This window comes from Schistocerca nitens, chromosome 8 (genome assembly GCF_023898315.1).
Source record: "Schistocerca nitens isolate TAMUIC-IGC-003100 chromosome 8, iqSchNite1.1, whole genome shotgun sequence".
Lineage (NCBI taxonomy): Eukaryota > Metazoa > Arthropoda > Insecta > Orthoptera > Acrididae > Schistocerca > Schistocerca nitens.
In genome coordinates, this window is record NC_064621.1 from 348,631,326 (window position 1) to 348,643,711 (window position 12,386).

The window sequence follows — 12,386 nt, forward strand, 5'->3', positions numbered from 1 at the left end:
ATGGTTCACTGACAAATTACGCTCTTATTTGCCGAGACGATAGTTAGCATAGCCTTCAGCTACGTCATTTGCTACGACCTAGCAAGGCGCCATTATCATTTACTATTAATCTTGTGATGCATGTACCGTCAGACAGATGTTCACCAATTATGGATTAAAGTTAAGTATTCCAGAAGCTACGTACTATTTTTGCTACTATAAAGACCTTGTCATGTTCCAGACCTCACGCCAGCCTGCGTGAGCTTGAAAGCGTGTCTTTCGGCTTCCTCTCCTAGTGGCTTGGCTGTCTTGCCAAGTCACAATAATGGGACTGCCAGAGTCAAGTACTGCCGTAAATTTTACGTCATTTGCTGTAATGTGAATTACAGGATATGCAATGTTGTTATGTTTTACGTCGTGTTCCTGGAGTAAGATGTCCCTAATGTCTTCCATTTTTACGTAATTACTAGCCACGGCAGCTACCTCGTCAGCTTCATAAGTACGTTTTGTGGCTGCCAGTGGTGTGAGTCATTGCCTATTGTCTCTTTGTTGCCGCGCGTCGTTATTGGGATTTGGAGATCTAACTTCTACAAATTCACCTTGTCGAGAGGGCCCTGCCCTGTTTGAATCCAGCCAGTTCTGATGAAATTCAGCTCTGTCGTTTTGTCGATAGTTTACATAGTTTCTTTTTTGTCGGTCATGTGGTGGAGAATTTCTCCCGGAATCGTAACTGCATGGTGGACCGTTGCGTCTGAAGTTATTCTGTCTCCCTTGATAATAATTATTTTGATTCCCATATTGTCTGTTTCTCTGATTGTCTCTGTGATAGTCATTACCGCGGAGAGGTGATCTTTCCCTGTAATTATTACTACTCTGCCAACGGTTGTCATACGGGTGGTGTCTGTTTTGGTCACGATTTATATTGTAAGAATAGCCTTGTCGTGTCCAGTTATTATTTCTGTCATCACGGAATTGTGACGGATGTGACCTGTAATGATTGTTTTCCTCTTTTCGCATCCCACGACTGCCTGTGTCAATTTCTAATTCTTGTAAGAGTCCCTGAAAAGCTTCAATGTCGTCTTTGCAACGTCCTGCCAAAATAATATGTCGTAAATGTTCAGGCAATTTGATTAAGCAAATGCGGATGAGTTCTGAGGGGCTGTATGGGTTTGACAGGTACTGATTCTTGTGCAACATGTCTTCAAAATATTTCACAAGACTGGAGAATTCAGATTGTTCGAAATGTTTCATCATTATGATGCTATGTTTTACTCGGTCTTGTGTAGCTTGAAACCAATATGCTGAGAGGAAGGCATGATAAAATTCTCCTTCACTGTGGCAATCGTGAATGAGCGATCGCATTCTTACAGCTGGTTCGTTCTCCAAGTAGCCACACATAAATTCTAATCTGTGCTCTAATGACCAGTGGGGAGGAAAACAATGAGAGAATTGATGAAGCCACGCTTGTGGATGGATGTCGTTGCCGGAATTCTTAAATGTTTTGAATTTACGTGTAGTAATAAACAGCTTATAGTCGAAGTCATCATGTCGGCGAGTCACATGTCGGTCATTGTTACGCCGTTTCGGCGGTTCCATCTCAAAATTCGGTGTACCTTGCCAATTTCTTTCATAATTTCCGAAGTTCCCTGTGTTATTATTTTGTCCCTCTTCCCGTGTTGGAGCGCGAGTCTCCTCTGAAATATGTAATTCTCGTATTATTTGTGCCAACTGATCTTGTACTTCCCGGATTTCTCTTTTGTGTTGCGAATTAATTTGATTCTGATTTTGTTTGAATTTCCTAATTTGTTCGTATTCTTCTGTGTCATTGAAGGCTACGGGTCTTGTGTCATTCAGATCATCATCTACCTTTGCAGATAAGTTAATGAACTGATCTGAAAGTTCGGCTACTTTATCCGATAGTGAAATAAATTCCTCAGTATGTTTTTCTGAACCAAGTTTCAGAGTGTCCATTTGTGTTGAAATCGTATCTAATGTGTCCTTTAAGTTTTCCTGAGGTTTTGCAAGTTGTGTAACTGAATCGGTAGATGCAACTGAGTCAATTTTAGCTTGCAAGGTGTCGTGATTTTCATGAACAATAGTTTGCTGTGTTTTTACGTCATTACAGACTTTTTGACATTTAGATTCGATTTTAAGTAACTCAGCAGTTAAACCTTCACGTTTTTGTTCAAGCGTGGTGTCTAACTTTTGAAGCTGTTGCTGTGACTGTGTTTGATTTTGTTCCATTGCGTCTAACTTTTGAAGATTTTGTTCCATTGTGTCTAACTTTTGAAGATTTTGTTCCATTGTGTCTAACTTTTGAACCTTTTATCCCACTTGTTGCATTAATTGTAATAACAATGCACTGGTGTCTGAAACATGTTCCTCAGTGCTATTCGGCAGTGCATTTGAACCGGCAATATTCGCATTTTGAAAAGCAGAAAATGTGTCTTGACTTATTTGAGAAAACGGTGAGGACGCAAAACGTGAATCTACAGTATTTGCAAGATTGTGTCCTGTCATTTCGGAATCCTGAGGCGAGCTTTTGCCGACCGATCGATCGATAATGCTTCCCTGTTCACTATTTATTTCACTGTCTATGCCATTATTTGCCGCCCGCTCCATTTCCCTATGCACAATTACCAAATTACTACTTTGAATGTCTGTTAATTCATTACACAGTGGTGCTGATAAGCTGCGCTCGTCGTAACTATTATTTCTCAGTTTACTTTGGACCCTAGTGTTACGTTTTTCACACGCCATTATTGTCACAATAATTCACACGATAATACAGAAAAGTACAGTTTGAAGAGCAAAATAAGAAAACACATTAACATAGCACTGAAAATAATATCTAGTTAATTGCAATCCCAGCTGCGAAATACTTGGTGCAAATCTACATGCATGCCACAACTGTTTTACTGTACAACAATGAAAAACTACAACTACAAAGTAAATTCTCTCTATAATTATGCGCTAGCAATAAACAATAGCTACACTAATTACACAAACTACAAGAAAAAATCAGAAGATTCCAGTGAGGTGTCCTGGCAGGGTCGCCATATGAAATGTACCCTTAGAAAAATTACAAATTACTGTCTTAAACTGACACACAATATTTTTAGCGCAACGCAATTTGACTTTCAAAAATCCCTACAAAAGAATGGCCCTGACTAACAATAACCTATACCTTTCATGAATCACTTACCTCACAAAAATCTTCGTTACTCGAACTACTGCAATACAGCAAGCACCACTACTGCCAGCTAAATAAAAGAATCTAACTACTGAATGCACTAACTACTGATAGGCATAGTTAGCAAATGAAAGATTTTGATAGAGAACAAACAATGTATTTACCTTAATAGTGTTCAAAAGTCATATATATATATCAGTTCATGATATCCAGTCTTACAAATTTACTCTCTCTGATGGACACACTTCCAGATCATCCTCTCTCAAAACTCCGCCATCTCTCTCTCCCCACATCCACCACTGCTGGCGAGGAGACTCACCGAAGTCAAGCACCCTGGTTGTGTGGGGACTCGTTGAAATCAACCTTCAAGGAAACAGAAAATTACATTGCGCTAAAGGTAGCTTATTTGCCAACATTTCAATATGTAAACGTGAAAGTGTTATTAAATTTGCAAGTCACCTCCAGGTTTGATTCCGGTAAGTCCCCACACCATCAGGATGCTCGACTTGGGTGAGTCCCATCGAACCTCACCATCAGGATGACTGATTGCTGTGTGTTCTTCCGTCCAGCCGCCATACTCCTCGCGCCCATTACAGTGGCATCTTCTACGAATGGAAAAAACTGTTTCAGATAAATCCTTGGTATGTTTTGGAATTAAATCCGAGTTTATAATAAAAAAAGGAGGCTTCCTATTTCCAAATAAAAAGTTGCTTCGCACGTGGGATTGAGGGGGGAGGGAGGGGGGGGGGGAAGGGTTCGGGATCTTCAGTTTTAAAAACCAAACGCTATGTACACTGTGATGATTTTTAATCATAGGATGGGTTTATGACAGTTCTCGGTACTCAAACTGACACTCATTACACAATGTGAAGGTGAGTCTGTATGTAACGGCAGTCCTCCATCTCCATTAAAAATTAAATCATAGATAGGAAAAAGGCGACAAAAACAACCCTTTAGCGTCTTTAGAACAGCAGATGTCAGTGGAAGAATAACAGGCATGTGCGATTTAGTGATACCAGAGAGCTACCTGCCTAATTCAGGTGACTCATTGCCATGCAATCCTCACTGCTTCCACCTGTTAAAACCTACGTGCCCATATCTGGTCTGCATTCGTCTAACGATGCCCTCCGACTAGTGTGGCATACCTACTCTTTGCGATACCAAAAACAACTCGTGGAGAAATATGTACACCATCAAATAAGTAACAGACGAATCTATTAAAAACACAATATAGGGTCGAATTCCTACTTCCTCCTATTAGGTTCGTGTACATTAGCAAAAATATGACCACAAAGATATAAGTACCACGCACGTGTCTCGAAGTCTGCACTGTGACCATTAAATCCTGGTAATAGTAATGTCCCATAAATTTGCTTATTTAGTGACTGGAATCTGAGCTCAATCTTTGATACCCCTGCCACGCAGGACTTTATAACCGAAACGCGACGACATTTCTGAATCTGCCTAGCACTAAAACACGTAGTATTTTCCACGACGATAAAAACTGACACACACAAGCGCGACCGCAAAGTCATCTGCGATTATGTACTGAGAAAGTACACCAAGATAAGACACATTGTCCTACCTACCAATATCAATGTGCGAGATGAGGTAATAGCGCAACATAACCTTTGTTCATCCGAGTTAACCACGTCGTAATTTTTATTTATTATAGTCAAAAATATAACTTTGAAAGGTCAATTACAGTCACTTCGCACACAGCTGTCCACATATCGACTTTGCGTACGTCAGAAGAAGTACCAAAAAACATTATTGCATCACTGAGGTGTAAATGGACATCAGTTGTAGGTCTGTCGTTAGTCAACACTTCTCGCGTTTTTTCTCGAACAAAGGACTCCGACCCCTAAGCATAACTTTTTAGCTGACAATACACCATTATGATATTATGACGCCACATGTGTTCCTGCCGTGTAAACTCACTCCGAGACTTCCTTTGAATAACTTTGTGGTCAATCTGTCTGCTGCGAAACGTATTTTTGTTGACAAACAGCTTTTGCCTCTCCTACTTTTCGGTGCCAGGGACGAGGTCTGACCATTTTCGCTGTGGGGTGTTCCCGCACAAACGCTGCGTTTTGCTTTGAGCATCTCGCGTTACAGTGACCGAACCCGACTGTTGCGTACCTCTGTGAATCTTGACAAGCTACTCAATTAAAATTGGAATAACTCAGGATCCACTGGACGGATTTTGATGTGGTTTTCAACAATCAACTGCAGCTTCAACATAAACCAAGTATAATATATGTATCTCCATAAATTATTAGCCTACTCTAGTCACTGTGTTACATACTTGTTCTTTCTGAATTGAGGGTGGTCAGTGAAATAACATAGCACTTCCACGTCTCGTATAGACCAAGGCAAATATTTTTTTTTTTTTTTTTGTAATGTGCTGGTCACTGCTCCAACTGACAGTATGTCAGGATTATGTAATTAGCAATCTCTTCTTTTGTTATCACATTATATGTATTGCTGCTTTATGAGATGATCTAGACCATTGATGATCTCCTCACTATAGATCTATGAAACGAAAAGTATATCTGATCTAACCTCAAATACACTAATGGTCAAACTGGAATACAAATAATAATGAACGTAAAGTAATTAAATTATCTGAATAACATTTGTCTAGGTTGCATATTTAAGTGATTAACATTACAAGATCACACGTTAATGTAAGTGCGAGAAAAGACATTGTAAATGTGAATTACTGGTATGTTAATAACTGTTGAAACTTCCAGAATATTTAATGCAAGCATTAAAATGTGCACGCATAGTGTTGTGTAGGTACCGGATGTCAGTTTGCGTGATGGAGTTCCATGCCTGTTGCACTTGGTCGGTCAACACAGGGACAGTTAATTCTGGTTTTGGATGATGCTGCAGTTGTCGTCCGATGATGTCACACATCTGCTCGACCGGAGACACATCCGGGGATTTAGCACGCCAACGCAACATGCTAACACACTGTAGCGTATGTTAGGCTACAACTGTGGTATGCAGGCGAGCGTTATCCTGTTGGAAATCATGCCATAGAATGCTGTTCGTAAATGGCAGCACAACAGGTGGAATACCATATTGACGTACAAATTAGTGTTCAGGGTGCCAGGGATAACCACGAGAGTGCTCCGGCTGACGTATGAAATAGCACCCCAGACCATAAAACTAGGTGTAGGTTCAGTGTGTCCCGCATGCAGACAGATTGGTTGCACGCCCTCAACTGGCCTCTTGCTAATCTACACACGGCCATCACTGGCACCGAAGCAGAGCTTTCATCAAAAGTTACAACAATGAGCTCCAATGAGCTCTCGCTTGATACCACCGAAACTGGAAATGGCGTTGGTTTAGGGTAAGTGAATTGCACGCTATAGGGCGTCTGGCTCGGAGCTGTCCTTGAATTAATCGATTTGTAACAGTTTTTTGCATCATTGTGGTGCCAACTGCTTCTCATATTCTTGCTGCTGATGCAGTAAAATGCGCAGAACACGATGTTCTTCGCTCTCGGTGGTGTCATGTGGCCGTCTGGACCCAGGCCTTCTTGCGATCGAACATTCTCGTGACGGTCGCTGCAAGCAATCATGTACAGTGGGTACCTTCCTACCAAGCCTTTATGCAGTATCGCTACCCTACTACAAGACCTCGTTCAAACTCAGTGAGGTGTTGACAATGGCGTCTTGGACGCCTCAAAGGCTTTCTTGACTAACATCAATTCATCACGCCCAGTCTCAAAGGCAACTAACGCTCGCGAGCTTTACAATGTGTATTTAAAGTATATCTGATTTGTATTCTGATAGTGGCGCTACAGATGTAGAAGCACTCCTACCAACTTCCGTTTATGTCGCAGAACTCCTTCTCGGTGTTTGGATTTATTTCCGTCAGTATATAACGCTGGGAACTAAGCAGTGTGGTTTGTTGTCAGGCCGGATGACGTGGCACGAGAGGCAGTGGAGGTGCTGCGGCGAGGAGAGAGCGGCTCTCTGTGGGTGTCTGAGGGCGGGCAGCCGGCCTACCAGGTGGTCATCCCTGCCCGCGAGCAGATGCGGGTCTGACCGCAGCCGCCGTCCAGCCTCTCACGTGCTCACGCGGCCACAGCGCGCCGACCGACGTTCTGCTTGCCTTAAACTGTGCTTCCCGTTATCTCAATGTCTGCACGCTTAATTGATTCCTCAATTATATAACGCTTTGTGTGAGTTTTCTTCCATACCTGTTCTCTTCGTTACTTTCCTAGCCGTGTTACTAAATCATGTGGGACTACCTTGCATCTCGTGGAAGAAACGAATATAGGCAGGAATTTTGCCCAGAGATTGTTAAGCATTTGTCATATACAGAGTGTCCATAAGGTACCGCTGTAATTTCAAAACAAGCATAACTTGTAAAGTGTTAGATATAGAACATTGTGGTTTGCTGCAAAACAGTTACCAGCTCTCAAAGTTTTTTCTCTCCGTTCCGCCAGAATTTCAGTGCGTGCCTCACTAGTCGCTCGTAGAACAACAAGGTAATATTCGAGTTCTGTTCATGTACACACCAGCATTGCAACATCAACAGTTCTAAATGATTGCTTCTCTGTTTCGTGTACGAACGATAGGCATGTCACTAACTGGCGATGTGTAACCATGATCCTTGACAAAACCGCACACAAAGAAGTCCAAAGGCGTAGCATCAGGAGAGCGCGGTATGCCCTTTGACACTGCCTGACTCTTTGAATTTCTTGAGCCACCTCATTATGCTTTTTTTGCCAATGATGCTTTCGCATACTGGCGTCGATAACTCCACAGTACCGTTGAAACAGATTTGGATTCTGCATATATCAGATGGCAGATTGCGTCTTCTCTTATTCTATCGCCGTTTCCGTGCGCTCCAAATCAAATCTGCAACACACGATTAAGGAAAAAAGAACACTGAAGTCTACCAAAAGTTTTGCAACAAACCATGCTTTTCTGTCTCTAGTAGTAGCCAAGTTATGATTTTTTGAAATGATCGTAGAACTTACTGGACATCCTAGTTCTTAATAGTAAGTCCCACTACAACGATCATATTGATGTTAAAGTCTCTCATCATAGTGCATTCATTTTTAAGTCCACTGTATAAATAACGAACACGTAAGTACATCATTCAATACAAAAAGTAACTTAACTCATCACAAAACTTTCATCTTCGTCTGTACTGTTTTATATCCAAATGTATTTAGACGTAGATAACAAGCAAACACATCTATCAAGTTACTCCAAGTAATTCTGTAGTGTAATGCGAATATATATAAGATTTCCTATGTGTTTCAGATGCTAAATAAAGTTTCTGGGAAAGTTTGGCTAATAATACTCACTGTTTTCCTTAGAACGAATCTCTTGTGTATATTTTTAAGTAAAAATGAAATTCAGTGTAGGTATAATAGATGACAGGTCGACACTAAGACAGCTAAAGCGAGACGCAAAGTTCTATGCTCTCATTTTCTGATTTTACCCGGGTGCACCAACTACTAAAAAGCGAAACAGTAATGTATACAAAGATATACAAACTCCACATTTATGATGATTTTCAACAATTGGAGAACGTATAAGTTCAATGAAGAAGTGATCGTTAATCTATGTATAATGTTACTTTCCAGACCACAGCACACTGTTACTGGGAGAACAAATTCACCTCTGAATCATTTACGCCTCAAGTACGTCCAGCCAGCCGAAACACTTCATGAATATCTCATGAGGACAGCAAATTTCATTTAGCACACTGTTAGTATCAACACTTAACAGACCGAAGCACTCGAAGAAATGTCGTTCCTGTTTTCATGGAATTAATAATGAAGTTTGTTGCTTAGTTATTCACAGGTTCTATAACACGTAATTGTAATATCTTGCTATAATATTAAACTATCAGTTTGCTTGCAAATGTAATACCATTTATCCGTGAAACTTACGGCAACATGTGAATCGTGTGCGTGGTAGGGCTTTTGCATTACACTTAAATCAGTTTTGTTTTTTTAATTAGACTTAATTCGTTGCACACACACACACACACTTCAAACATCAGTATGCATTGTAACCTCCCAACAGTTTAATTCCGTAATCTCGCAATAAAAATGTGACTAACCTCCCAATGAAAAGGTGACTCATATATAACCTTTCAATAATTAACTGATTGTGAATCTAAAGTGGTAAATATAGACGTCAGCAATGTTGCGTCATGGTCCTGAAAAGTCATTCTGAATAAACTGAATATTCTTACCTCAATGAAGTCGGCGGATAACGCGTATATATCTGCTCCTATAAGAAATTTTTCTGGTACAGCCTAGTTCAATGCTGGCCACTAGATTTTGTTACATATGAAAAACAACTGATTTTATTTACGATAATTGGCATGACTATGGATAGGAGAAATTAGTAACAACATTTAAATTCAGATGAATGACTGTCAAAAGTTACCTTTATAAGAAACATTATTATTGAAAAATTATTGAAAAATATTTACATGTGACTTTGATATAACAATAGTACAAAATGAGTTGTTGCAAATTACATAAGCGCGTGGCAATAAATAATAATAATTTTGCTTTTACCTTATACTACACCGCTCAGGCACCACCATCGGTAGCCGGTTGGGGTGGCCGAGCGGTTCTAGGCGCTACAATCTGGAACCGCGCGACCGCTACGATCGGAGGTTCGAATCCTGCCTCGGGCATGTATGTGTGTCGTGTCCTTAGGATAGTTAGGTTTAAGTAGTTCTAGGTTCTAGGGGACTGATGACCTCAGAAGTTAAGTCCCATAGTGCTCAGAGTCGTTTGAACCATTTTTGAACCACCATCGTTATCCACGACCAGCCTTGGTAGTTCCATATATGATATAAGTGCTCTCTGTGAGCTATACAACTAGACAACTGCTCTCTACGAGCGGTCTGACCCAACCGCCCTACTGCGAGCTACTACTACTATTGCTGCCGACATTGCTCTCTGGTCTGTGATTCTATTGTAGCTTACATATTGCAGGCAGAGCATGAGCAATCCATCGAAGTTACATCTGCTCGAGTGCGCTAGCAATAAATTCCTTACGCATGGACCTCTTACATAAGCCTCCATTGGAGGCGGGGGGTGGGGGAGGGGGGGATGGGGAATTGGCAGCGATGGTGAGTCAGTTGGACTTGCCATGAGCAACAAATATTTTTTTATAACCCATTTAGTTTACTAATTCTGCAGTCACAGAGTATAAGCAGGGTGGTCCATTGATAGTGACCGGGCCAAAAATCTCACGAAATAAGCATCAAACTAAAAAACTACAAAGAACGAAACTCGTGTAGCTTGAACGGGGAAACCAGATGGCGCTGTGGTTGGCCCGCTAGATGACGCTGCCATAGGTCAAACGGATATCAACTGCGTGTTTTAAAATAGGAATCCCCATTTTTATTACATATTTGTGTAGTATGTAAAGAAATATGAATATTTTAGTTGGACCACATTTTCGCTTTGTGATAGATGGCGCTGCAATAGTACGTGGTATCACGTAACATTCCGCCAGTGCGTACGGTATTTGCTTCGTGATACATTACCCGTGTTCAAATGGACCGCTTACCAATTCCGGAAAAGGTCGATGTCGTGTCGGCTATGGCTATTGTGATCAAAATGCCCAACGGGCGTGTGCTATGTATGCTGCTCGGTATCCTGGACGACATCATCCAAGTGTCCGGACCGTTCGCCGGATAGTTACGTTATTTAAGGAAATATGTGAAACGTCAACCACGACCTGCAACAAATGAGGATGCCCAAGTAGGTGTTTTAGCTCCTGTCGCACATCAGTAGCAGACAAATTGCGCGTGAATCGGGAATCTCAGAAACGTCGGTGTTGAGAATGCTACATCAACATCGATCGCACCCGTGCCATATTTCTATGCACCAGGAATTGCATAATTGCATGGCAACGACTTTGAACATCGTGTACAGTTCTGCCAATGGGCACAAGAGAAATTACGGGACGATGACAGACTTTTTGCACCCGTTCTATTTAGCGACGAAGCGTCATTCACCGACAGTGGTAAGGAAACCGCCATAATATGCATTATTGGGCAACGGAAAATCCACGATGGCTGCGACAAGTGGAACATCAGCGACTTAGGCGGCATTATGGGAGGAAGGATAATTGGCCCCCATTTTGTCGATGGCAATCTAAATGGTGCAATGTATTCTGATTCCCTACGTAATGTTCTACCAATGTTACTACAAGATGTTTCACTGCATGACAGAATGGCGATGTCCTTCCAACGTTCTACCAATGTTACTACAAGATGTTTCAAAAAAAAAAAAAATGGCTCTGAGCACTATGGGACTCAACCGCTGAGGTTATTAGTCCCCTAGAACTTAGAACTAGTTAAACCTAACTAACCTAATGACATCACAAACATCCATGCCCGAGGCAGGATTCGAACCTGCGACCGTAGCGGTCTTGCGGTTCCAGACTGCAGCGCCTTTAACCGCACGGCCACTTCGGCCGGCTCAAGATGTTTCACTGCATGACAGAATGGCGATGTACTTCCAACATGATGGATGTCCGACACATAGCTCGCTTGCCGTTGAAGCAGTATTAAATAGCATATTTCATGACAGGTGGATTGGTCATCAAAGCACCATACCATGGCCCGCACGTTCGCCGGATCTGACGTCCCCGATTTCTTTCTGTGGGCAAAGTTGAAGGATATTTGCTATCGTGATCAACCGACAACGCCTGCCAACATGCGCCAGCGCATTGTCAATGCATGTGCGAACATTACGGAAGGCAAACTACTCGCTGTTGAGAGGAATGTCGTTACACATATTGCCAAATGCATTGAGGTTAACGGACATCATTTTGAGCATTTATTGCACTAATGTGGTATTTACAGGTAAGCACGCTGTAACAGCATGCGTTCTGAGAAATGATAAGTTCACAAAGGTACGTGTATTACATTGGAGCAACCGAAATAAAATATTCAAACGTACCTACGTTCTGTATTTTACTTTAAGAAACCTACCTGTTACCAATTGTTCGTCTAAAATTGTGAGCCATATGTTTGTGACTATTACAGCGTCATCGATAACAAAGTGAAAAAAGTGGTCCAATTAAAACATTCATATTTCTTTACGTACTACACGAATATGTAATAAAAATGGGGGTTTCTATTTTAAAAAACGCAGTTGATGTCCGTTTGACCTATAGCAACGCCATCTAGCGAGCCAACTACA

The 12,386-nt window shown here is 41.4% G+C and overlaps 1 protein-coding gene across 3 annotated transcripts in view; it reads left to right on the forward strand.

Moving 5' to 3' along the window:
• The window catches only part of LOC126198594 (15-hydroxyprostaglandin dehydrogenase [NAD(+)]-like), a 273,410-nt gene extending 264,922 nt beyond the window's left edge, over nt 1–8,488 (forward strand). For 2 of the 3 annotated variants that reach the window (XM_049935044.1, XM_049935043.1), the window contains exon 6: nt 7,104–8,488. In XM_049935044.1, the coding sequence (XP_049791001.1) occupies nt 7,104–7,233 (130 nt within the window). In that variant the 3' untranslated portion in view covers nt 7,234–8,488. The remainder of the gene's footprint in view (nt 1–7,103) is intronic. The other variant, XR_007540089.1, reaches the window with a different exon arrangement.
• Nucleotides 8,489–12,386: the final 3,898 nt, after the last annotated feature.